Source organism: Toxotes jaculatrix, chromosome 3, assembly GCF_017976425.1.
Source record: "Toxotes jaculatrix isolate fToxJac2 chromosome 3, fToxJac2.pri, whole genome shotgun sequence".
Taxonomy (NCBI): Eukaryota; Metazoa; Chordata; class Actinopteri; family Toxotidae; genus Toxotes; species Toxotes jaculatrix.
This window is the reverse complement of record NC_054396.1, coordinates 6,525,026-6,552,913: the sequence shown is the minus strand read 5'-3', so window position 1 is coordinate 6,552,913 and position 27,888 is coordinate 6,525,026. Positions and strand designations below refer to the sequence as shown.

Genomic DNA, 27,888 nt, shown 5'->3' with positions numbered 1-27,888 from the left:
TCCATCTGACACAGAACAGGCCAACAATTCTGTTTTGTGCTTATTGGGTCAAATATGTTAGGTACTTAGATTAGAGAAAATTAAATACAAATCATGATGACCTTCTCATGGGCTCAATTGAACAAAATTACCCTTCATATCCACTTTAATTTTATTCAGATTGATTTAATCTTTATCTGTGTGGGAAGGAGATTGAGCATTTTCAGATGTATTATATTTTGCTCTTATCAGTATAAGAGTCTGGTTAGATCTTTAAAAGTTTACTATAATTTCAATAACTAAGACAAAAGGTGAAGAAAAAATGTTTTTGGATATCAAATGATATTGGGTTCTTTTTTACTTTCAGTCTCAACTTGACTTGGTTGTGATTTCTTGTTCTTTGTACCTCTTTGGATGGCTTCCGCAGGACGTCCCCAACACCTCCTCCACTCCTGAGGCCGTGACTCAATACTGTGACAATGCACATGAGCAAGGAGTCACACGTTCGCTCTTTGTCCTCAATCACCACCGCTGATGGCTGGATGGCAAGGGAAGCTATGGAGACATACCAATTCTATCAGATTCTTATTTTCCGTATAGGCTGAATGCAAAGCTTTGTCTGATCGGGCAGCTGCACTGCTGTTAACTGCTCATGATACTCTTAAATTTAACTTCATGAAAAAAGGCCACTGAGAAAACAGCTGCACTAAAAATCTGAGAATTTAGATCCAATATAGTACTGACACTATATGCATTTGAACCCTCATTTCATACTTTATTACATGTTATTAGTTTACTGAATGAGCCCCATTAGAGAACACATCCAGACTGGGAAATTTCTCAAACCATTCTCACAAAAACAAGTCACCAGACTATCATAATTAGCCAGGCTGGTGGTGATGGATAGGGAAGATTAGACGAGGTCAGGCTCCAGGCAGTTTGAGGATTCGACATGGTTGGCTGGTCAATTTTAAAGTGCCGCATGTGTTCATCTCTGATTGGGTGCTTTTCCCATCAAGGTCAATCGGTTTGCAAGAACTCGCTCTGCAGTGAGAAGCCCTCTGCGCCACCACAGAGTGGACCCATCGACCTTACTTGTACCTGACCATAATTAATCCTTGACCTTTCAACCCTGGGCCCTTAACATCAGGTCTTAGGCTCGGTCCCCTCAGACACACAAGGAGTCTTAACCCCGGGTGTTTCACCCAGCTCCTGAAAGCCCCAAGTTGGTCCAGCCAGGTTTAATCCCCTGACCCCCGGCCGCCCAGATTTACAGCTCAGTGGGACGAATCTCCTCTGGCTGAGTCAGTTGTCTGCGAGGACATAAAGACCTTTACATGCTCACTCTCACATACATGCACATACACAGACAGACATAAGCACACAGTCACACACAAACACTTGGGAATCTCTTGGGAGACAGGCATGCACCAACATGTGGATTCAAACCTAAAAGAACCCTTCGACCCTGTCGCAAACACCCACACACACACACACCCACACACACATATAAACAGTTAGCTTTCACTTTTGTCAACCTACCATCCGTCACGGCCTCTGTCGAACAGTTTTCTCTGTTTTCCTTCTGACACACTCCACCAGAGAAGAGCTCTCCCACCATACTAGCTCCATGCTCTATTCAATTGGAAACACAAAACATTATGCAACTGAAGACTCTGCACGTTTCACCTTTGTGAGAGAAATATTTATTTTTTTTCACCATGCATACTAACAGAGACATTATTTGTAGGCACAGATTGTAGGTGATGCTAAAAGCAATGCAAACATAATCATAAAAGTAAAAGCATGTCCATTAAACATGGAACACACTTTTTGCACTTCTTAGCTTCACTTTGACTTTATGTATTTTCACAGATACTAAATGCATGTGTTTGTGCTGCAGAAAAACATTCCATGTTTTAGTCTCTCGCCTGTCTGGGTCAAGACAGGGCAAGTAATTTATGTTTGTCCCTTTGAGGGATTAAGAAGAAACCAGTATTTCAACTTACCTAGTGTTTTGTTGGGTATTCTGTCGACAGCCAAAATGAAATCGTCTTTGAAGAAGATATAACCCACAATGGAGAAGAGGTAGACGAGGATAAGAGCCAGCACGGCTGTCAGAACAATGGAGCGGCCATTGCGGGTCACACTCTTTATTACGTTCAGCAAGGTCTCCTCTCGATAAACCAGATCAAAGAGCTGGAAACAGGAAAGATTTAGAGATGTGTGTACAGTTTGTGTGTGTGTGTGTGTGTGGATTGTGTGCATGAAAGAGAGAGAAGTGTGTTTGTGGAAATGTGAGCATGTGGACAAATGTGAACAAATGCCACAGTTTTTGTTTGGATCTGTGTTTGGATTTAAAATCTCCTTACTGACATCTCATGGTTTAATGATATCTATCTGGGTGACACTAGATAATCAATAAAACTCAAACATTCAGACATTGTTGATAAGTCACCTTCAGTGTCTTCACTTGGTCATTTTAGTTCAACTTCATGATGACTATATCTATATATATATATATATTTATATATGTATACAGCATGTACCTTTGTAAGCTATCTAATGGTAAATAAATCCCATTTTTATCTCATGTTTCTCTGGGTTACAGTGTAAATTAATAACAGAAAATGCACAGCATACTGTCTTTACTGCTATTCAGGACAAACTGTACATTGTTATGAGTATACCACAACCTTGGGTGTCAATGTCCATGCATGTAAATGTGTATATAGGCTTAAGATTACATGGCTCGTGTGTGCGCTCACGTACTAGCAAGCTGTAAAAGAAGACATGGACGAAGACCCCCAGGGTGCAGATAATCAGGTACAGCAGGTGGTACAGGAACTCCACATCCATGATCATGGCTTTGTAGCCACGTGTGAAGGTTCCTCGGTTCCCGACAAAGCTCATCAGGAAGATGACCTTATTACATAACTGAAAAACAATGGGCACATCGAGATAATATACAGTGTTAAAAGTGAGAAAGTGAGGCTCGCTCAGGAGTAGCAGTAGAAACAGTAGCATTTTTGTCTTTGGGTAAGATTTGCAAATGGCATTACTCAGATGACTAAAAATAAAGTGGATGTGGTTGACCGCCAGAGTAGCGTGGAATCTCCCAGGCGTATGCATCAACACCTATAAGAGACATTTGTATTAGCAGCTACAATGCTACTTCATCTGTTAAACCAGCGTGTCCAGGGCTCTGGGGGTGGGGGAAGTACAAAGCATGACAAAACAGAACCATGTATCTAGCTACTTGGAATACAGCCTTTTTCCATGCTTAGACCAGACCTCAAATTTTGGAAGAAATACAGAGGGAAGAGAGAGGCTTTATTAACTCTTAGGTAAATGCTTAATGTTGTGCTACAGTACTGGAAAACCAAGGTGTTACTGTACTGTGTACATGTTAGTCCTGGATCAGTAATTCTAACGCTTAGTTCATTTTTGGAATGCGACTGCGTCTTGTGCCGAGGCAAATTCAAGGCAACCATCTACTGGGAAATACAGATTATCTGGGCTGAACACACTGATGCACACTTACATTGAAAGCCCCAAGCAGGAGCAAAGTGGGCTCCAGGCCTACAGAGAAGATCAAGCGCAAGATGGTGGAGGCAATGAGCGCCCGGATGCCATGAGGCTGAGGTAAGATGATGACTATAGCCAGAGAGACCAGCATGGCCATCCACAGCAGGGCAGACAGATGGGGCTCCAGGGTACCTGAGGATAAAGGAGGTCACATTCGAGAAGGACTCCATTTAATCACCAATGATACAACAAACTGTGTATTTTCCTCTTTTTACCATGTCAACAAGAGGCTGATTCAGTCACTCAGGGGTGAGACAAGCCATATCTCTACAACAGTACACTACACTTCAACATGACTCAAACCATTTAAGAAAAAGTTGTTTGTTTGTTTTTTGAAAATGTTCTGTGCATATTCAGACAGAAATGTGACATCAACATGAATACACGGTTTTATAGGTGCACCAAAAGTATGGGGAGCATGGACACTCTTTTTAGCAATGCTTTGTTTCATATTGAGTCATTTATTAGTATGCTTTGAAAATTCATAGAACAACATTCTTGCCATGACAAGAAAGCTTTTGGGATTGTATATTATAAACCAAGCGCTGTGCCTGTGTGCGTTGTGTAACACATAACAACAGTTATGTATTCCACATCAATCATTGTGGGTCAACAAAGCATTAACATGAGTTCACCAGGCACCAGCTCAGAGCCAAGTCCTGACCAGCATGCAGCAGAAAGGCTGATTCATTTTTTCAATGTTAATCTAATTCCTCGGTGTTAACACACAAATGTATTCATCAAGTGTGAAAGGAGATCAGTCAGGTTTTCTTTTCTCTGAGGCACCAAGGAAACCATTTTCAATGTCTCCCTCTATGCCCTCTGTTCTGAGGCCTCCTTCTTCTCGCCTCTCCGTGCACAGATCACATGACAGGTACTGATTACATAACTCCCGGTTGGCTAAAAATACACTCGGCTCCTTCTAAATTCATCAGGGATGGTCCTGGGTACTGCATCGTAACAGGCTGCCCCGGGTGCTCGGACTTGGCAGCCAACCCAGACACAGCAGCTTGGACGTCACACACCTACAGTCTAAGGCCAGTCATCTCTCTTCCTTACATCTCTGCTTACTCTGCAGGTATAAGAAGATAGAGAGACTGACCTTTACACTAAACCACTTACACTAAACTAAAAGTAAATAATTGCTGTACAGCCTGATGTTTGCTGCACAGTGAAAACTGGTTTTACTTCACATTCAGGCGCCTGACTTAAAGTATGGCTCTGCTGTCTGCTTCTACTTGCACAGTTGCATTTAAACAGTGCCTGAAACAGGGTGGAGGCCCTGGCCCTTTAACTACTGCCGGTCAGGGCTTACAGAACCTGACCTCATACAAACACACACCTGACACAAACCACAGCATTAACCTACAGAGGGTGCACAGCCTGGAGTTATTTAAGGTGTTCCCAACCACAGTTTCTCTTCAAATAAACCACCCAGAGGAAACATTGACTGACAGATGTGAGTGTTGTGTGCAGTGGATACAATAATGTTCAATTTTTTTTTTTTTTTTTTTACAGTTTAAGTTTTAGACTTAAACATAGCTTTAAAAGCAATAAAAGTGTCTCAATGTCAAATCTGCAGTAAATACTTGACGTGACCACATTCAGCTCATTGGTGTAGTTTGGTTTATTCAAGGTTTCCAAGCTGTTGGCTTGAATATTAACAGGATATGTCTGAGCTCGTTTGAATCCAGGAAACACTGTGACATTAAATATTCACCATTGCGCAACTTAACTGAGGCTAAGATTTTTTCACTTGATAACTGACTTCAGATTGAAGCCAACATCACTTAACCCACCTTGCACTAATTGGCGTGTCCTTGAATGAACTGCTAAGCTCTCACAGGACCTTTGACACTGGAAACCACATGAAGTTTCTAGAACTAGGCTAACAACCTCTTTTTTTCTCTCTTCCATACCGCTGTGAGGAAGTGCAAACAAAAGGGACCTCGCCGTTTGACCCCAGACAGAACAATTGAAAGTTTATGCGAATCACAATGTGTGTCTTCTCTTTGCTACTCCGCACTGGAACAATGGAGGCCTTAATGGCTGCGGCTTCACATCCCCACAAATACTGCCCTCAAGGAGAACTGAGAAAAATAAGAGACGGCAGAACAAACAGAAAACTGAAACTTCCTATAAAAACGTGAAAAACCTCCTGCCATGCAGTAAATTGTATCACCAAGACATCTCCCTTTGAATGGATACATCTCTGAAGTAATCTGTTACACCTTGTGACCCAGCACCGAGAAAATTTTCCCAACCTAAATCTGTAAATTCAGATCACATGATGGAAGCTGACTGACCAGAGGTTAATATGGTGTCGGGGTGAACAAGGTCAAGCATGCGGATCCCACAAAGAAAGTGGAATTTCCTCTATTTTTTTTCTTTGTCATTCCACATAAAACAAAACAAAACAAACAAAAACATAATTTTTCATTCACTCAGTTCATTTTCTATTGGCAACACTCAGTGTTTGAGAGTTGTTTGCCTTTGTTTTTATATGTATACATATAAATTTAATTTGAGATTACACTGGCATCTAAAAGGCATAATGTATAATGAAATTCAAAAATCAGTGATATTTCAGATATAGTTACTGATGACAGTGTAACCAGTTAAACAAATAATTATAGACTAGATATCCACAGCTGTTGTAAGAAATGTAAATGTAATTGTAGCCTGCTGTACGTTCATGTCGTATGGACTGACAGTAGAAACGGGAAAGGCTCCCATGACTTGGGAGAATTTATATCAAACATCTCTTGACACTTGTGCAACTGCAGAGTCAGTCATGTGAGGGTCAGAAACACTGTGCACTGAAAATGTCACACCCACCCATTTTAGGGTTGTGTTACCTTATGTCTCGCTGGACATGGACTGACGTGACACATCTGTTTGTTTAGTTTTTAGGTGCTTGCTTATTATAAGGCAACAAGATGGATATAATGCTTTTTCCAGTCATAAATAAGACTTGAATGCTGATGCCCTTTTACGAGTCCGAAACTGGTAATTACAATAACTCCTATTGCTAGGAAACATCACAAGGCCATGTTTACTTCCTGACAGCAATGAATACTGGCAAACACTAGCAAGCAACAAGGAATATAAGAGAATGATGGAAGACACGAAAAACTGAAGTTAAGCAATGGAAAGTTTCAGTGTTGAAATGAGGGGAGAGGAGTCTTTAAAATCAGACTCAAGCTGGATTTAAACATATACGTTTGCCACTGTTACCGTGACTGTCCCCAATTGCAAAAGGCTGTTTAGTAAATGTTTGTTGAGTGGTTTTGGTTCTCTGTTTTTCACAGACATGTCAGACTTTGAAGATTTAAGGGGAGATGTCTACTAGAAAATCTGCTCTGGTGTATCAGGAATGGCCGCTTTCAAATGCTTGCTTCATGACACTGACCTACTCTTCTCTTGTTCCAAAGATATAAGCAAAATAAAAACAAAAAAACAGACAAAATAAACCAAAAACAAATGAACAGATCAAATGAAGGATGTGATGTTGTGGATTACATGAGAGTAAGAGGTCTGACATCTGACGTTTTACTGTACGTGTATCTGTTTCTTATCAGGCAGGTCTCACTTTCAGTGGTATCTCGAGCTCCTCAGTCAGTGGCATGGTATTTTGTTTCCCGCTAGAGATTTTGGACTTATGGGTAGCTATAGTATCTACGTAAGTCTGTGCACAGACAAACACACACAGACACAGACCTAATTACCAGAAGTGATACATATGGAGAAGAAAACTACTCAAACCAAAACTAGCCTGAAAATGAGACTAGAAATCTGATAACACGTGAAGTCATGTGTTAGTGTCAAGCTCAGAGGAGGTACAGTATCAATAATCAGGTCAGGACTCAATTAAGAACAAATCTGTTTTGGTCTTTTGTGACAGCACTGTAGTTCAAGATCCAGGTCTTCAGCTAGGATTACATTCTCATCACACCCCCACGTGTGGTGAAACTCACTTTGGTTAGGGAGGTGTGAGGCTACACCCAAACCACAGGCACAGGAGCACACAGTTCTTTAATGTCTTGTGCAGACAAAACACTAATAATGCACCTTACCTTATGTGATCTGATCACATGCCAGCTTTTATTAATATGTGTATGACTGCAGCTGCTGGGATGCAAATGCTCAAGCCCTGTCAGGAGGTGATCAAGGGACTATGTGTCCATGTGACCATGTGACCATGATTTGCAGCCAGTTCTCAAATTGTATAAGCTTTTGTTGCTCATGACTACTTTGGATTTCCATTTTTTTTCAAGCTGGCTTAAAGTGGATCTGAAGTTGTTGTCAGAGTCCTTACAAGGGTCCATCAATTTAGCCTTGCCCTGCTTTAACACTGTCAAACCCACAGTGTAGAGTTAAAAAAAAAAAAGATCAATACAGTAAGCAGTACTGAGGAATGGGCCATGGAGGTCTGGAAAGCTCAGGACTCCACACCCCCACATTTTGTTCAGACCTGCCTCAGGTAACATCGCTATAGGAGAAAGTGATTGTGACAGAGCTCTGCCCATCTTCACTCCAATCAGTTACTGTGGTAAGTGGGTGTGGCTGCCAATTTATTGGTTTCAGAAATTTCCACATATTGGCAGACAAAAATCTCTGCAAATAGTATGAAGAATGTTTTCACTGCTGTTGGACTAGCAGTTGGCTTTAACTCCATTGCTGGCTTGGGTTTTTTTCTTTTTTTTTTTTAAACCTGGCAGCAGAGAGCTGCACCTGGAGGGTGTAAACGTGAAGGGGTTTAACACCATCCTTCCAGGCCGTAAAATAAAGAGCGTAACAACGCACGACCCAATTTCTTTTCTTATCATCTTTGCCATACTGGTTCCTGGTAATGCACAATTTGCACTATATGACCCCTGCCCCACCCCAGGCCTTTCCTGAGCACTTAATGTTTGTGCCACTCACTCCCATTTCCTGTGTTGTAATAGTCAAATTCAAAGTGTTAACCACAGAGAATATATATATATATATATATATATACACACACATGCACGCACGCACACACACACACAAAAGATCAAAATCAGGGTGCTGCCAATCTGTTGTTCTCAAAGTGTTAAAGAGCTAAAGTAAAGAGAAAGTTTAAAAGGTGAAGATGTTGACTAACCTCCGCGGACACCCTCCAGAGGGTAGAAGAAGGCCACAAGCAGGTTCATGAGCACAGCCAGGTTGAAAGAGATGCTGCTCCAAAATGACATGTTCCTGGAGCACCAGTACAGGATGGGCTGGGCTGGAGGACAGGGTGTAGAAGCAAATGAATACAGGACATTGCACCGCACAGAGAGCACTGCAGGAGCCTAACATCATGCACACAACGCTACATAAACTGTGCTATATACCAAACACAATTTATCAAACAGTTTCACAGAGCACTTTAGTTTACAGTAAAACACACAGTAACTGATTAGTGTTTTACACCAAAGAGGAGAAAATGCATAGATTTTGTTATAAATGTAATTTCCAATTTACTGAAGTCAAAGCCAACAAAGACCAAGATGAGGATGATTTCCTTTGTACTGCACCCAGGTACCTAACCCTGTTGCCAAAAAAAAAAACATGATATCCAGTGTCAAAGATTTTAAAATTCTAACTTTTTACAATATCTATGGTTAATGTTAGGGAAAGATCATTATGGCAAATAAGCTAGGACTGAGGTTTGGTTAAGGTTAGGCAACTAAAACTATTAGTTACCACCATCCTGACTTTCACACCCTTACCCACTGCTTTGGAAGGGAATACTATTCCCTGCACTGACACTGAACAATGACACTGGATGCAAGTTGTGAGGTGTGAAATTGTCTAATTTGGACATAATGCCTAAGATAAAAAGGTTGAGATACCCTATGGTAACAGACAAACAATTTCTCTTGTTCTTAGTTTGAAATAAATAACTCAGTGACAAACATCTGCAATGTTTCTTCACAGCAACAGAACATTTTTGTTGTGTTTTCCTTTTCTTACACAACTTTAATACTAATCACCCCACAGTTGGGTTTTGGGTTATTTTGGTCATTTGGCAAATGCATTAAATTTGGGGAGAAATGACAAAAGGGGGATCTGTGTGTTTTGAAGTGCCATTTTTAGCACAGAGACTGTAAACAAAGGATTCACTTTAAAGGGAGTTCCATTTAAGTACACAAAACCAACTGCCAGGCACATTTCACACACACTCAAGGGCTTTCTACTTTTAGGAGACTAAAAACACATTAATTTGCATGCATACATGCACGGTCAACACTATTTTGAGCCCCACTGTTCCTCAGAGAAAGAAGAACTGTGGGTGGGGACTTTTAGCAACAGAAGTCACTATATTCATGACAAGTGGTTAGCACCAGCGGAACAATATGGTCTCCAGCTGTGCTGATTCATTCAGATAGGACAGAGGTGGTTCGTCAGAGGTCGTCACATGTTTTCACATTATAGACAAACCATCTTCCTGCAGGCCTGACCATGGGACAGGCCACAACATGCTCTAAAACCAAACAAAGAGAACAGTCGCTTCACTGCAGTGAGTGACAGAGAATCAGTTAGAGGGTCAACGGGGACCTGTCCCGCTGAAAGGGAAACTCAAAATAGTGTTTCAGTCTACAAGACTATGGTAGTGAAAATCTAAAGTTTAAAATGAAAAGGACCTCCCATAAAAAAGATCAGTGTTTCTGGATCTGAGCAGTTTACTGTCTTGACTGTCTTGGTGGACTCGGGAGCTAACCTGTGTCCACTACCCAGCCTTGATTAGTCTCCAGTAAGGTTGTGCCACGTCAGAAGTAAAGGATGTGTGACTGAGCAAGACCTAAAACTGGCAGTTAGATGAATCCGGTCGACCCATTAATCCCATTAAGTTTGGGCAGACCTGCAGCATCTTGCTAACTCAGTTGGCTTCGATTCAACAAGCAAGTACAACATCCTGAGTCTGAGTCCAGCCCAGGACCTTTATCACCTGTCACGCCCATTTTTCTGACATCTTTCCTGCCTGTCAGTAGTTGGCCAATTGTTGCTTTTATAAAGAAGGAGTATTAAAAAAAACAATTAAAACAAAACTTCATGCTCCATCCATAGCTTTTTGTTTGTTTGTTTTTCCCCAGACAAAACACATTCTACACTTCTTTTCTTTTGCATTCACTTCTCTATTTTCTGCTGTTTCCTGAAAGGCAAAATACAGGAACCTGACACAGTAATCTCCTTACAAAATAAAAGGTCAAATAGAAAACAGGAAACATGTTTAACTTGCACAGTAAAGACATTTTCGCAATGTACTACAATTTGTGTTTTGATCGCAGCTGTGGTGTTAATCATCCACTACAACACACCCACAGAGTTGCCATTACTCTCTCCTGGCACGAAAATATTCATTAGCTGTTGTCATGACATTTGCTGTTAGTCCATCTTAGCCTCTTATTAACTTATAATTTAAATAATCTGATAAGTTGCTTATCAAAGTTTACATGCTCTCTCCATTTGCATCCCTCCAGGGTTCAGAGACAGGGCAACAGAGTACAGCCCCCTTTCACACATGGAATCTGTAACAGTTCTGAGCTCAATTATCAGAATGAGTTAGTGGGCTTTGTTTACAGTTTATTGTGGTTTACAAAAAGATGTGTTGAGCCTCTTTGCAGAAGACACGAGCATTTCACACGGACACGGCTGTTTTTTCTTGCCAAGGAAAGCAGCACTGCTGAGAACACCAAAGGAGGGAAGTGTTCTCATGTTCCCACAAAAGTCTGGTGAATTATAGATTTAATGGATCTTGTCGCTGTGCTGTTTTTGTCACAGCTGGTTGTCCACGGTGCTTTTGGCGTTGCAAACATGTTAGACACCACACAAATGGCATAAAAGGAGAAGTTCAGTGCTCTATATTTCCTCCCTTACCATTTTTATACTGAAATCTCCACTGTGTCCTTTATTGTGCTGCGTGTGGTGGCTTATGAGGAGGAAAAGTTTGGGAAATGACTGACTTGTAGGGAAATTCTGACTCCAGTTCCTGCTCACAAACGATGCCAACACTGATGGTGCGTACGTGGGAAAAGGGCTTAGTATCTCTATTTTGATCAGGGAGGGCCCTCAGAGACCTGGAGAGATGCAACAGAGAAGCGTGTAAACCTGCCACTAGAAGATAAAGAGTTGAGGAGAAAGACGCACAGGGAACTGTGTTTGTGTTACCAGTAGCCTCTTGAGTACCTCGCAGCTTCTTCTGCCAGTTCATCTCATTGAAAAGGTCCTCAGAGCGCAGGAAGAAGTCATTGATCTTGCTGCCCTGCTCATCCCGTTCTGTGGTGTAGTAAACACGCAACTTGGATTCTTGGGTGAGGAACTCGCAGATGTTGGGCACAGGAAATACTATCTGCTCCATGGTGCGATCTAGTCGTACAATCTGGACACAACCACAGCAGGAAGCAGTCAGTCGTCACGCACTCCCTGTCACTAACTATAAGGGTTGTTTTTTTCATTGAGCGCCCAGAGGAAAATGTGCAAACATACCAAAGGTGCTCGTCATTCTGTCAAGGTACACAATGAGACTCAAAAGCAGGCCAAGAAAAACAGTATCACATGCCTGAAGCCAATTTTAAAGCCAAAAGATCCTGGCAAATTGTCTCAAGCTAATGCAGGATTTAAAAAAAAAAATTTTTAATAGTGGCACAGTGGCAAAATGGCACTGCCCAACTCAGACATGGACCTAACAACTGACCTCGATCTGAGCTGTGTGTTTGGCGTAGAACTCGAGAGCCTCGTCACCCTCTCCGTACGTCCCGCCTGGTTTCAACATAGCCTGTAGCTCCTTGTTGTGTCGGGCTAACTGAAATGACAACCAATGCCATCACATCAATGACTCACAGTCATCACAAGGATGATTTCGGTTATTTATAAGACAGGTTTGCCTTAGATGTGTTCATGTGTGAACTTTACATGTATTTAACGGCTGGGTAGAGAGTACATGCTATTTATTCTGTCTTTGAATGTAGGAAGTTCATGTCCATTCAGTCACAAGGCTGCAGGGTGTGGACTGACAGAGGGTGGTGCACAATTATACTTGTTATCATTAACCTTAATCAGGGCTGGAGTACACACACTGCGTTTGTGCTGCACACAGCCTGAGGGCTGAAGAACAGGAGATGAGTATAGAATGGCAAGTATCACATGTCTTTAGCAGCCACAGGAAATGACACAGACCTATAACAACAGTAAACCCATTGCATTTCCATTTGTCATGTACTACATTATGTATGCATGTGCTACAGCATTTACTTATGAGTGTGACCGTCTGTACTGATTCTATGGATAGTTACCTGATGTGCCAAGATGTAGATATTATGACCAACATTGCGTGGCGACGCCGAGTGCTCCTCCTCTCCATCCTCACCCTCCTGTGGCTCCCCCACCTCTATCTCCCCCTGCATGTAGGCCTTTTTTATCACCTCCACCTGCAAGAACACAGACCGTCAGACTGCATCCACTTAATACTCTGCGATGATCTGAATGACGTCACACTCACCAGCTCTTTAGGCCTCATGTTGTACAGTATCCTCTCGGCGTTCTCGCTGTCATGGCGACTCTCCATAATCGCAAGAAGAAGCTTGGAGGCATTATTCTGCAACAAGATGAGAGAGTGCAGATAACAGCGCAAACCAAATCAGCTCACGTGTATTTACTCTACCTGATGATCAGCATTCCAGACTGACTGCAGACAGTAAATCAAGGACCATTAAAGAGGAAATTCAGCTGTGAATATTTTTACTTTGCAATGTGTCGTTTTATCTGATCTATTTTTAGCCACCATTGTTACAAGATTTTCTTCAGTACTTTTCTGTAATGACAAGAGAAAAATGTGTCTAAAGTTAAGCCAACCAGATAGCTCACAATCATTACCCTTGCACTTGCGTTGCATTATGGGTTTTTTTTTTGGCCTTCTGTCAGTGATGTAATTGGTACAGTAACTTTGCAATTTAATGACTCATTTCTAACTGTATGGATTTGAATGTCGAGTCTGATGTTTCTGTTTTAAAATTCTCACCAATTTTAATTTCAAGTTTGCTTTTTTTTTTTAACAGAAATCGTCAGTGATGTCTTGCCAACATGAGAACCATTTTCCACAGGAATAAAAAAAAATACACCATCCATACGTAAAGGAAAGACAACCAAATCTGTTACATAACACTGGATGTATTTTGTTTTTTTCCCCTCTTCAGTGATTAAACCAAAATCACTCACTTTGAGTTCCAGCACCAGATCCATCCTCTTCTTGCCAAGGGGGTTGATGTCATTGAGGATGAGAGCAATGATGATATCAATACCATTGCATTCGTGAGTGGCGATGCAGTTCTGAGGAGCAAAATCAAACGAAAGTAAATGAATGTATAGAATGGGACAGGAGAGTTACCAAGTTTTAACCAGTAGCAGTTTGTGTTTTCTGAGGCAACTTGAATTTTGATGACATCATCTATAAATGCAGCAGCACAGGAGATAAATAAAATCTGTAATCAATCAATCCAGAAGTCAAATTCCTCAGTTCTCATTATTTACTCACAATTTATACTGATGCAAAACTACTGACATTATCTTTCATTAACTGAAGTCACCATGCAGATGCTCGTGTTGGCCAGTTATCAAACAGTTCTCAAACTGGTATCTGAACAGCAGTGAAATACACACACTAGCTGAGTTTTGGATCGGTTAACTGTAGCCGTGATCAAGCTGACTTACGACATCTATCCAGGAGAGCATGCTAAATTTGTATCTGGCAAACAAAGAACAAATATTTAACAAACTGGCTTTTTGCCTTCTGTTGTGCCACATACGGATGAAACTCCCTTAGGTTTACCAACCTGCCACGGTCATGTGCAAATGAGGTGGCTCACATTTCACCATTACTGGTCATGTTTGATGTTATTGACTTTGTACTCACAATTGACAAGTGTTTATTATGCCAAACACGTGCCACACCCCAAAACTAAACAGTAGGCTGCGGCAGCCAAATGGTTTGGAGCAAGTATGTTGATACCATTTAACCAAGATACTTAATACCACACAAACAAAACACGAGCAAAAGTAATTCCAGCTCTTGTGCCTCTCTTTTCCCTCTCAGTAGACATGAACAAAGAGCTTTGTTTAGTCTGGCAGTCCCCCTTCTAGCACTGTTTGAAGGAATTGAAATCAGTTCAAACAGTAACTGCATTTAGCCAGTTGCTTATTTAGTCATGCCAGTTTCACACTTGCCATAGAATGACCCCAAAGCAGCAGGAACAGAGGATGGCACCATCATGTGAGAAGACCAAGCAACGCTAATCCCTGCCAAAGAACAAACACAGGCACACTGCCCGCAGTAGGCTGGTGTTACACTGCTGAAGAAAGACAAGCGATGGCGTAGCTTCAGTTGCAGCAGCCGAGTGCCGGGCATGAAAAGAGAAACGCTCAGGACTAATTACAGTACCACCCAAACAAAACCACCAGTATGATTACTAAAAAGAAAAGGTCACGCTGACATAGACCGAGGCTGATTTGATGAAGTGTTAGAAGAAATTCATATTAGACCATCCAAATGAGAAATCGCTTTATACAATTACTAAAGACTAAATACACTGTAAAGAGGACATTTTAAGTTTGAGCTTCCACAGTCAAGTTCTGTTTGTACATGTATCACCTGGTTCTCATGACAGGGTCCTTGGCAGTACTCAGTCAGGCTCTCCACAGTCTGGTTGATGAGTCCTACGTTCTTCTCATTGATGTAAAGTCCCAGCAGCCCCAGTCCTCCTGTTGTACTGCCACAAATACAGTCCAAGAACTGGAGAGTCTCGCACACCAGATTATAGTTGTTCTTGTTATTCTGGTTGCGCAGAAAGTTCTGGAGATGGACAGAGATAAAATAAAGACTAACTTGGCAAATCTTTCTTTCTCGAGACTCAAGTCATAACCATGCACTTGGCCAGCTTTGTCAACATGGGTATGTTTCTGTTAAAATTACAAATAAGGAAGCAGAAAGACTGAGGCATGTGCTCCAACAGAGTTGATACAAGGTGACTAGTCCTGGTCTCAGGGTCTGCAAGAGACAGTTGGTACCAGAAACCAGCTTCTACTCAAGAATCTAAAAATTTTAAATTCCTTTATTTTAAGTATGAACTGAATAGATCGTGGCCTGTTCTGCTTTTGTCTTCTTTTTAAGCATGCAGACCTATACAGCAGCTAGACAATCACTGCAGCGATGTCTCTGCAAGGAACAAATGAACTGAATCAATGAATTGATCATCTGTGCTGCATGGCTGGTAGTAGATCAATATCTTGCACTCACGCTAGGTCAGAATAGGCAAGACAGAGCGATTCATCACCGCGCCAACTATCATTTAAAGAAGACCTGCCTAGTTCTGAGGTGTGAACAGAATCAGTGCAAGAAGGAAGTCTTCTGTCTGGGCTGCTGGAGCTAGCCAGTACTAAACACAAACACACTCCTCATAGTGAAACCAGACCAAGACACCCCAGATATGGAAACAGCTGCATCAGGAAGTTCTGCAAATGGTGCCTTTTTTCGACATGGTTTCATTTCTGTATAAGTGAGTGTGGTGATTGAAATTCAGAACACAGGTCAAGAAAAGTCAGCACCACGTCATGGGCCATGGAGGTGTTTGTATGTGTGTGTGTGTGTGTGTGTGTGTTGGGGGGGTGCAAATTAAAGGCCCTACAAGGACAAACTGATGTGGTGGCTGACCTGGAGATCTCTGTTGTGGTTCTCACAGAGTAGCTGCATGAGGCGCAAGATAGGCTGCATGATGGTGATGATGACGCTCATCTCGCCTTCCTCCTGGCTCTTATCAGTGGCTGGGACCGGAGTGCCATCAGTGGCTGCTTGGTTCTCTTCGGCCTCAGCCTCACGGCGGTAGGTTGTGAAGGCCTTCTTGGTGACTGCGGAGGCCTCCACCAGCTGCTCCTTCACCTCCTCGGTCACCACGGCCACCACCGGCACGTCTTTGACTAACCACAGGTATAGGAGAGTGAGTCAAACACAAACCATTCTTTACACTGTGTTGAAAAGAATGTTTGAAAAGAAGAGTCATATTTTCATGTACTGATCCTTCACATGATAATCATTCACATGCATATAGGTAAATATGTTCTTGTAACATGTCCTCATTTAAGAAGATTTTACTGCTTAATACTGTATTAAATGACTTCAAATCAATGCCTTGAGAAAAGGCAGAAGAAAAAATAAATGAAGTGGAAGTTTCTGTTTCAACAAAGAGGGAATTTAAAACACAAAAGGCCACAGAGGTTTATTTTGCGAGTGGATCTCAAACTGGGGATGGGCCCCCCTGGGGGGGGTGGCGCAGACTCACTGCAGGGGGGGGGGGGGGCGTGAAGCTGCTGCATGACCAGGGGCAAGACCTGGATGATGCTACCGTACCAACTTTTATTCGACTCCAATTCTCCTTGGATCCTTTTTTATTAGTTGCTTACTCTATCATTGTTAATGATAAAAATTGTGGAGGAGCGTGTGTGAACTTTTTACAGCCTTAAAAAGGGGGGGAAGAGGGGGGAGTGAAGAGAGAGAACCACTGCCTTAGGAATATGATCTAACAACTACTCATGTTGGTGATCTAAACTCCTGACCCCCCAACCTTTCTTGCGTGCTGGTGTGTCTTTGTCTGGTGGCTCCTCATCCTTCTTCTTGCTGCCCAGGTCACTAGTATTGACCGTTACAGTGGCTTTGATCTCCTGCTGGGCCAGCTTCATGCGCTCGTAAAACACCTTGAAGAATTTCTCAGACTTGTTGTCTCCTGTTAAACGATGGTAGAATGACCGCTGAAGAAAAATAAAGAGAAAGAGGACAATGAGTCTGTGTTAGAATGGTTACTTGTTGGTTGCACCAGGTGGAGAGGTTTACACACCACTTTCTGCTGTCTTCATTTTTTTATAAACTAATCTTATGCCAAAGTGCTGATTCAAGCTTAACACCAGGATATGTACCAACAAAATACCAGTGCTGTTTCTTTTTAAAATTCACCTTGATCAGAGAACAAGGTCTTCAAGCTGTCCAAGGTCAGAGGACATCTGTTATTTAGTAACCTCTTACCTCTAATCATTGTCTTATTGCCTCTTTTACAGTTTCTGCTCAGTGCTGAGAGCCAGAGGTTTGGTTAGACGCAGTTACATAAGCCTCTTCTCACAGTGGCTGTAAGGCCTCATCGTGCTCACCTGATTTTACACCGTCTGCTCTCAGATGCCCTCTGGGCGCAACATGGTTCGGACACCCTGAAGACTACGCTGGGTGTTAACACTTACAGACAGGCAACAGCAAAAACAAAGATTAAAATTTGGAATTTACACGCAGCCAAATTCAAAGGCATGCAGACACCAAGAAGTAGCTACACAACCAGTCACACACTCTGCTCTGCATGCATCTACTGTAGATGTGTATATGCGTAAACACAAAGGCACGCCGACACAACACACTGACACCTGCAGGTAAACACACACAGCTGTAAAAACATGTTCTTGGAAAGGGCTCACTTGTGCTGCAATAGAAATGACAATTGTGTGATTGCAACAGACCACACATTTCTGCTTTTGTGAGCTTTTGAACTATGCAACAGTGAAAGTCTGCTCCAGAGCGAGTAAGAGATTTGCAAAGTCAACATACGGGAGAAAATGCTCTGCCTATAGGAACCACACAAAGAGCAATCTTGTCTGAAAGCCTTGTGTGCACGGAGCTGTTGTTTTTCTGCAACGGGCTCATATGTTCTGTCCCATTTTCCTCTCGACAATCCCTCCTTACATAAGACCTGTAATCAGCTGAGTGGTTACAGTGAGGGCACACAGCGCCTTGGCTCTAACACTGTTACATCAGCCTACAGAGGGCAGGCAGTGGAAACAGGCAAAGGGAGAGGGAGAGAGGAAAACCCTGCCCTACTTTTCAGTGCCAGAACGGCACGGAGTGAGTGTGTGGTGTGAGAGGCAGGAGGGAGGGTCCGAAAAGTGGGAAAGTGGGCGGAGAGGTGGGGGGTGGTGGTGGTGGGGGTGTTCAATGCAAGCAGCAGTTATCACATACATAGATTCTGGGGCAGTTTTGAAAGCCTGTTACATAAGACACTTTCCAGGTTTAGCTCAACTTTTTTAAGTTTCTCACAGAGGGGAAAGACATGTCAACAGTGAAGCAACATGCAAGTGCATTCCACAGCACAGAGGTGACTTTATCTGTACAGAAAACAACAATGAAGCCTACTTAGTCACCTGACTCAAGACCTCAAGGATGCAGAACACTAAATGCATTAACAAATCTGAGTTGTTTTCCTCCCGTCTTTTATGCAACAGTTTGTTCTTGCTTGTTTTCCAAGCTTTTGACATCATGTTGTTGACAAGATAGGGTCATTCACTGATAGTAATCGGATTAAGAGTCAGACTTATGCAAGCAGGCCGATTCCTCCAGACAGACACAACAGCTCCAGGACAGCAGCTTTACAAGATTACCATATTAAATACACCTTATGACTGTGGTCATAAAAACTCACCGATGCACAGGGAATAATTTTGAAAAACACTTGTCTGTCACACATGGTTTAAATCAGTTTTGTCACATTCGGACTGTATTTCGTTTTGGCTTTTTGAAGTTTGACTTTTTTTTTTTATATAGAAAAATGTGTCTTTATTTCTCAGAGTAAGGTACTGGGGAAAAAAACCCCAACAACCTAAACTTAAGAAGTCACTATGAAATGACAACATGGTTTATCTGCAATTTACTCAACATATTTGGATCCCAGGCCTCAGTCAGGTAAATTAATAAATACCTAGTTAGTGAGTAAGAGTACAGGTCCGGCCACATGCTCCATGAAGTGCTTCATGTTCCTTGTTGTTACTTTTGTGTTTATTCAAAATATGATTTTACTTCCTGGCAGAGCAGATGAGGCACCATGATGTGATAAGTCTGAATTTAATCTCACGTAAGGAAACAAGTACAGATAACAACTTAAAAGATCCCTCTGAACAATGGGCACCAAATTTAGTCACCGATCGACTGCTGAGTCATTCTTCAAAGAAAATGGTCAGCCAACCTCAGCTTTTCCCCCGAGGCGGCTTAGCCGTCTACGTTACCACTAAGCCTCCTGGGACCTCTGCTGATCCTGCTGCTGTCAGTCATGTTCAGCACAGCAGGTTTAGTTCGACTCCTAATTCACTGTCTTATTCTACAGATTCAACACGGTGGCACAGCAGGGCCTCCTTTCTGATTATTCTGCGCTTCTACTCTTCTCTCCCTTCCCCGTCAGCTGCCACCCCGGCTCCTGGCATCAACACGGGCCAGTTATGTAAGGCCTGTTTACACCACCAGCTCTCGTTCTTTTTATCCATCTCCCGCCTTTCCAGCCTGACACCTTGGCGAGTGACAAAGCCATCTCTGTGCTTATTGGAGAGATTCGGTGGCGTACTCCACCACCGCCCAGCTGGTAACCAAGGAGATATGCTCTTTGAAGCTAAGACAAGATTTCCAGATAGGAGGTCAAAATGAAAGTGAAATACACGAGTGCGTGTTCACAAGATTCTGTTCAGGCAACAAGCCAAGCAAAGTCAACCAGAATCCAGTGACTTCAACAACAAAACATGTGGATGGTCTGACCGAAAAGCTGCAGAGGCCTGGACTGAAATAATTAAACTTCCATAAACTATAAACTGGGATTTAAAAGGAAAATCCCCTGCCCACCCTGTAGTTAGAGCTGGTATGTTGATGACACTGATGCCTGGAAACTCACTCTGCAGAATCTTTTTAAAGCTTTCCAAGAGGTTGCTGAAAAGTGAACCTGAACCAAGACGAGAGGGGGGGGGCTTTGAAGGGGCACAGGGTAGTGGCGTGCCACAACAAGCCTATTGAGTAAGAGTGGTGGCACCTGTTCGCTCCTGTGACAGTTAAGGATCTGGGGTCACGACAGCAGTGTTGAGTAGATGGATGGTGGGCTGGGAGGAGCAGAGCTTCTACACTTCTTCTGTTACATAACACACGCAAACACACACACACACACACACACACACACACACACACACACACACGCACGCACACACACACACACACATACGCTCTCTCTCTCTCTCTCTCTCTCTCTCTCTCTCTCTCTAAGGACTGTTTTTGGAATAAGCTTTCTACCCTCTAAGTATATCCTGGAGTGCGTGTGTGTGTGTGTGCGTGTGCTAATGGGGTGTACAGATGAGTACACAAGAGTGTAGCTTTATGCTATGATACACTATGTGTGCTACGTGTCTGCTTAAGTTACCCGAGCGGTGTCACAGTGTCACAGTATCACTTCTTGTCACTGAACAACAACCTGGAGGATGTGAGCATACGTGTGATACAACATGTCATGTAGTCCATGACGATCTACGCAGGTTTTGGTTATTTATGGCAAGTTATGTAGGTCAGTAATTAATGTTTGACATATATGTGTGACATTGTGTAAGTTAAGTGTCATTCATTGCCAAATTTTTCTTTTTCAAAGCACAAATTTGTCAAAAGGTCAGTACAGGATTTTCTGTTAAAACAGTGTCACCATACTGCTGGCTTTAGCTTTATTTAATGTATTACAAGTCAAGACGTAATTCTCACTTTGACTAACTAATTGAGAATTTCTACTACGTGACTGCTTAAAATAAGTAATGCAGTGAACACATTGCTGAAGACACTGAGGGTGTGAGGGGCTGGTTTTCGCTGGTGATAGTTACACCCTTTCAAACAAGCTTGCATTTGAGTTATGACGTGTTAAGCGAACCACAATAGAAGATGCCTAGATGAGCAATTGCAAAAAAACAAACAAAAAAAAAACCCTTTTAAGTTTAAAGCAAGTATTGAGCTGGCATCAAAAACATTTCTTGTTCACCCACCACTGACTGCGTATTGATGAGCCGTCTGATTTTAAATGTTCAAAGTTATCATATCCCCGCACAGCTAGACAGGCTCTCATAACTCACATCACAGATTAGCACGACGGGTGAGATTTCCAGTTTCTGAAACTCAGTGTGTGGCCTGTACTAACATCAGCTGTATTTAGTCCAGATATCACTGTGACTGTAACTGCTTTGTATACGCAAGGAAGGGGATTTTTACAAGTGAATGGACAAATAAGCGCAATTTGTGACAAGTACATGTGTGAGAGAAACCTAAGCGACAGTCTGCTGTTACAGCCAACAGAAGTCTTTGAACATGTTTGTAGCTGTAAAGGATGTGGCTACAAATGCAATTATTAGGATTTCATTGAAAGGATAAATAAGAAAATCCTGAATCCTTCAATTCAGGTCACAAGTTTAATAGTCTTCACCTGATGTTCCAGCATGTGGTGTCATGAGCAACTCTCCACTTATTTTGGCCAAAAGGTAAACATCTCTAAGAAGAGAAGCAAGGTGGGGCTGTTCATCGTGCTAGTCTTACGCATCATGCAAGACAAAAACCAGGAAAAGGCTGTGTCCTGACCCATATCTTTGACTGTTCACTAACACACTTACCATGTCCCCCAGCACTGCCACATCAAGTCTAGCTGTGGGCCATGGATGGATTCATTCTGAAGCAAACCAACAGCCCTCCATCTCCCTCACTGATGCTCGCTTTTTCCCAGAAATTTTGTTGGCTAGGCTACGACCCTGGATTACCTCAAAAACAAACAAACAGACTGCCTGGAGAAATCTGTGGGCATGTTTTTGTCCTGCTTTTCATTTAGACAACAAGAACCCTTCTGTCCTAAAAAGGGGGCAGGCAACCCATCGTTATATAAGACAGGGAAATGTGATGCATCTGCTGATATGTTGTAAATTTTCTCTGGACCATACATAGCCCTCAACAAAGCTCACTTGTCCCTGCATCATGCCAAAGGAGGAGAAAAACACCTAACTTAAATTCTGAAACAAGAAGCTTCTTTATAATTGTGCCTCATTCTTGTTTATGCTCTTAAGTGCTCTGCTTATCAAGTTCACTTTGAGGTTCTTTTCTGCCTTGTTACAGCAGGAGTCAGAAATTCAGACATTTGCTGTAGATTTTATATAATTCACACAAATAACTTTGGCGCACTTTCCCTAGATTGTATATACCATTTACATTCAAAACTGTGACTCAAACCAGACTGGATTAAAATATATTATGAGGCTGGACCACATAGGCATACAGTCAATGTGAAAAATTGCAGACGTAGTTTAAAACTGTTGTGAGATCTCTGTGAATTAGCATATTCATGATGTCATTGAGTAGTATTTGCATTCCACCTAGTCTCAGCTGGTTTCAGCCCTTTGTTTGTTTTTCTCCAACTCTGTGGCAATAGTGGCAACTCTCTTCTACAGAAACTAGCCAAGGTTTGTTGCTAGTTTTGTAGCTAGGTGTAAGTTAGCAACACTGTCTGTAAATGCCCCCCTGACGACGTAATAGAAACTGTGCCAATTAATTTTGAAAGAGCAACAACCAATAGGGAAACTCCAACACTCGGCCACTTCATCACTCAGTCAGTCAGTGACAGACATCTGATTTTACAGGGCTGGCCCCTGCTGCTGCAGTCCAGCCAAAAACTGCAAACATTTACAATGGCCTGGGGCACATAAAACAAACACACACACCCAGTGCAACATGCATGCCACAGGCTACTTTCAGCTGTGGACACTGAGCCTTTCAATCATGCCCTGACCTCAAAAAGATCAATCTGCACATAAAGTGACAGCTATAGATCTGTCCTGAGGGAGTAGCGTCTCCTCAGGTACCAGTAGAGAGCTACTGAAATCTATTGGATCTCTCCTGAGGCCTCCAAGGGGTCGTCCCTTTTATTGCCCTCTTTCCACCAGCAAAGAATGACCCAGTTAAAAGTCCAGTTGGAATGTTAGGAGGCCCAGGGCTCAGGGCGTCATTCAGCCAGGCAGAGAGGCAGGCAGCAGCTTATGTAACAGGAGTCATGTGAGTGCCTTTGTGTACACTCTGGGAAGTCAAGCCTTGTCAGGTAACGACACTATGCAAATAAGAGCCTATTATGCAACGGGCCTGTTTATGCAAGACAACACACAAAAGCACGCATACACAAACCACAAAACCAGAATACACTCATAAACAGCATACAAGCAGCACACAGTTGGTCACAAACACATGCATACACATATTTTGATACATGCATGCAGACACACACACACCCTGCAAATCTGAAATAATGCAGTTGCAAACACAGCAGCTCTCTCCCCTATCAACCTGCTCGCTGCGAGGTTCGCAAAGAGTTAGTGTTGCCGTAGCAACCCCTGGCTGGCTATGGGGAGGCAATGACGTGTTTGGCTGCACAGCCTGGACCTCTCCCAGCAGACTACTGATCCTCTTCCTTTCTGACTATCCACGGCCCAAACCCATTTTCCCTTTACTCCCCGATTTAAAATGTCAATAAGTTCAAACATGTCACGATGCTTTCTGCACCCAACTGTGAAGTCTCGCTTTCTCAACACGCACTGGTTTCTACACTTTAAACTGAGCACCCTTCCTTTTCCCTTTTGAAGTCATTCTCGGTCACTTCATTTTGTTGTGTTCACAGCAGTGAAGCTTCAGGGCAATAACTAAAATTCTTGACACTGCCGCTGTGAACTCTTGAGATAACATCTTTGTGTTGAGATTCTGCTCATGCCTCTCTGAAGGGAATGCCTTTAGTAGTTCCAAATATTTGCAGGCAAGACGTGTGAGGGCCTCATTAACACTTCACATCCACCCTCGCCTGCACTTGTGTACTATTAAACCCTGTAAACCCCAACTTACCTGGATGACCGTGTTTCCACCCTCCAGCAGTGCGATGGCTAACAGTATGCTCTCCTGGAAGATCCTGTCGCTGGTAGCGTTCATGATGAGGTCAATGACCAGATCAGATGCCCCTTCTTTGTCCAGGTGACACTGGACCTCTGCCAAACTCAGCTCCCCTCGACCTCCGACCCCGGAGCTGACAACTACGGTCAAAGACGTGATATCATTATCATCTACATTATTACAGATATGTTCGGATTTCAGGCAGTTCACATAATGGAACAAACATATCAATGCATTTTCAACTTAAAAAATAGTATAGTAAATAGTAAAAGTACAGTATTTGAATTGCAAGAACATGCTAAGCTAGCTTAGCTAACAAAGAGAGTGGGATACTGAAAAGTTAATACTTGGGGTTATTCTGGTAAATTGTCACATGTCCAGCCACGTGTCGGAAAACAGCGATAGAAAAATGAAGACATATGCTGATAAATCAACATGTTTCTTTGATCTGTGCAAAAATTAAGTTAGGTGTTACTAGCAAGTGCTACCGCAGTTACCATGACAACGGAAAATGGCTGCTACATCACTAACAAACAAACCAAAAAATAAAGAAAGTGAACAGCATGACCATGTCTGCCTGAGCGAAGTTAAACAACAGCAATTTCAGCAGGCTATATTTTTGAGAGAATAAAGGAAGATTTATCAAATGAGAAGTGTAAGGACTATAAAGTACTTTTAAAGCCACTATGTATAGTTTCTCACTTTGATACCCTCCAGTGGCCTGTAGCAAACACTATACAAAAAATATACAACTGTAGTAGACAGCAATGCAAGCTGCCACCTCTCCTCTATGAATCAAACCCAGTGAAACTGATATAAAAGAACTGCAAACATCTTTTACGCTGCACCAACCTCCAAAATTTTATTTTTACACAAAGCAAAGCCATCAGAAAAATCAGACAGATACTATTGTCACATAAAAAATTCAACTTCAGTGGCGTTAATGAAGAGTCCAGAGGATACTGGTAATGCATGGAATGAGCCACAAGTATATTTTCTGTTCATCCAGCCATTGCACAGAAATAACAATCCAACATTAGATATCTCTTTAATCCATGGAGATTCTTTTACTTTGCTGCTGCTGGCTGCTGCAGCCAGCCAGGGAAGCAGTGGTGAGATAACAGCACCCATCAGAGCCATCTCTGGCCGGGTGAGCCACTGAATCAACAACACATCCCATTCTAGACAGAGCTCAACTCTCTGGTCGCCTGGCAACAACACGACCTATGTTATGCTGAGGAGAGAGCCGGCATGCTCAGTAGCAGCGCCGAGGTTCAAGGGCTTAAAAGGAGCACAAGGCCATGGCTGTGAATAAGATCTAATTTTTTCTCTCAGCACTAAAGCATTAGAGATGAACGATGAGTCACCTCTGTGATGACAGACACAGAGCAACTCGCTGAATGTCAGTTGTGGACAATCTATTCAATTTGTGAATGTCAGAACTGCTGAAAGATTGAGTTTCTGTTTGTAATTACACTGTCTTCTGTACAAAGGAATGGTCTTCTGTAAACGTCTTACTATGAGCCTAATGGAAATGTGCACAAAAAACATTCTGCTGTAGACCACAGTGTGGTCCAGATGCCAACACATGTGAAAGTTATCTTGTGTTTGCTGATACACAATGGAAACCGCCAGTGACTTGTGTCACTATGACCTTTCTTTGTAATCTGTGTAACTAAAACACAAACATTTCCTGCATAAGTGGAACTTCCATATAATCTGTAAACACTTTCTACAATTCCTGCAATGATTTTAAATGAACTACTGATCGAATGTTTACCCTGCAAAACTCTCATTACTGCCAAAGTAAGATGCAGATTTTTTTTTTGTGAACAGATTTTATGTGCATCAACATCTGCTTGTAAAGAGTTTGTGTATCAATCTACCATCAAACTAACAAATTAAAAAAAAATATATATATATAAAAAAATATATATATATATATAAAAAATATATATATAAAAAAAATATATTAAAAAAAAAAAAAAAAAATATATATATATATATATATATATATATATATATATATAGCAGTGAATACCTTGTATGGGTAAGATTTGTGCCCTGTATACTGTAGAAACTCCTATCATCTATTACCATGAAGATCATAATTACACTTATTACACCATAGAAAAGGTTTTTGAACTTTGGTTAAGATTATATAGTACATGGGCATTTGCCCAACTTAAATAGGACTTATTTTGTATACAGTACATAAGTTCCTCTGATTCTTTTTTGAACACTACTTCTTTATGAATTGAATTTTAGTAATGGTCCAAAAAAGCTAATCTGTTCCTGACTACCATATAGCAGCGGACAGCTATAAACTAAACTATTTTCTTGCCTGATCTTTTTTTTTTTTTTGTGATGCACAATTAGCTTGATGCAGCACTGACCCAGTTTCCCAGAGTAAATCATTGGAAATCACGAAATCTTATCTTTATGAGCATACCATATAAACACACAGATACTGGACTGTTACACACACCTGTAGGTGATTTCCCCTGTGCGGCAGAAGTGAGTGGTCCGTTGCTGAAGGTTGTGAGGCTATCTCTCCTCTGTCCAGGTTTGACATTCCCATAGTATCGATTAACCAAGATCTGCCGCAGAGCTTCTCCCTATCAGTGAAAGTGGATGTTAGAAGATTAGGTCCGGTTACAGATACACCATGACACAGAAACGAAGCTAGAACCCGAAGTAAGTGTGACTGCACTAACGTAGCAGCACAAGATTACAAAAATAATGCAAGAGCACACTTAATCATGCTAATAGTTTTTAGTCTCACATCAGAAAGAAGACAATACAAAGAAAAAAGAATGAAGAAGAAAAAAGAAGCTTCTTATAAAAATGGATTTTCGAATTTTTGATCATCTTGCATTTCCTCTTAAGGTTACATTTGTTCCACTTGAGAGCTTTTCCTTTTCATTTTCATACTGTTTTGCTTCTTTTAATCAATTTTGCTTCTTTTGCTCAAGGAAATTCAATAAAAGCGTTAAAATGACTGCAGTTGTACAGAAATTGGGTGTGAATAAAAACAATAAAAATAGAAATAAAAAAATAAAACACAAACAAACAAGTGCCCAAGAACTTCTTATTTGACCTTTGCCCTCTGACCTCAGTCAGTGATGTTCAAAGGCCGCTCTGTGCCCTCTCCCATCGTAACATATGCTGACATTCAGTGTTGCCCCATACTGGTTTGGTATAAATCAGTGCAGCACAGTGACCTACACGCTCCCTCTGGTTCAAATACGACACAAGCCATCAAAGACGAGATGAACAGCCAAAGTTAATGTCCATCTGTGGATCTGCCTCACATGTTACATATCACATAACTAATAGGGGAGTGAGCGAGTGAGTGAGTGAGTGAGTGCCATGCTGGGGAAGCAGTGTGACTGTGAGGGCTTCACGACAGTCAGTTTTCAACCATCAATGAGATGGAGGCCCGGACCAGACCGCAGCAGACCGAACTCAGTACCTACCCTCCTTTGATCCTCCAGTTGCTTCTGTGGCTGGTTGGGATCAAGCTCCTTAAAGGT

The 27,888-nt window shown here is 42.0% G+C and overlaps 1 protein-coding gene across 5 annotated transcripts in view; it reads right to left on the bottom strand.

The window, feature by feature from the left end:
• The window catches only part of itpr1b (inositol 1,4,5-trisphosphate receptor, type 1b), a 79,780-nt gene that overhangs the window by 10,912 nt on the left and 40,980 nt on the right, over window positions 1-27,888 (bottom strand). For 3 of the 5 annotated variants that reach the window (XM_041033930.1, XM_041033931.1, XM_041033934.1), the window contains 16 exons: window positions 26,841-26,970; window positions 24,308-24,492; window positions 17,187-17,370; window positions 16,280-16,542; window positions 15,221-15,421; window positions 13,792-13,902; window positions 13,076-13,171; window positions 12,870-13,004; window positions 12,272-12,379; window positions 11,725-11,956; window positions 8,696-8,818; window positions 3,524-3,699; window positions 2,752-2,916; window positions 1,989-2,178; window positions 1,522-1,614; window positions 386-534 (listed from right to left, as the gene is read on the bottom strand). In XM_041033930.1, coding sequence (XP_040889864.1) covers window positions 386-534; window positions 1,522-1,614; window positions 1,989-2,178; window positions 2,752-2,916; window positions 3,524-3,699; window positions 8,696-8,818; window positions 11,725-11,956; window positions 12,272-12,379; window positions 12,870-13,004; window positions 13,076-13,171; window positions 13,792-13,902; window positions 15,221-15,421; window positions 16,280-16,542; window positions 17,187-17,370; window positions 24,308-24,492; window positions 26,841-26,970 — 2,541 coding nt within the window. The remainder of the gene's footprint in view (window positions 1-385; window positions 535-1,521; window positions 1,615-1,988; window positions 2,179-2,751; window positions 2,917-3,523; window positions 3,700-8,695; window positions 8,819-11,724; window positions 11,957-12,271; window positions 12,380-12,869; window positions 13,005-13,075; window positions 13,172-13,791; window positions 13,903-15,220; window positions 15,422-16,279; window positions 16,543-17,186; window positions 17,371-24,307; window positions 24,493-26,840; window positions 26,971-27,888) is intronic. The other 2 variants (XM_041033932.1, XM_041033933.1) reach the window with 1 other exon arrangement.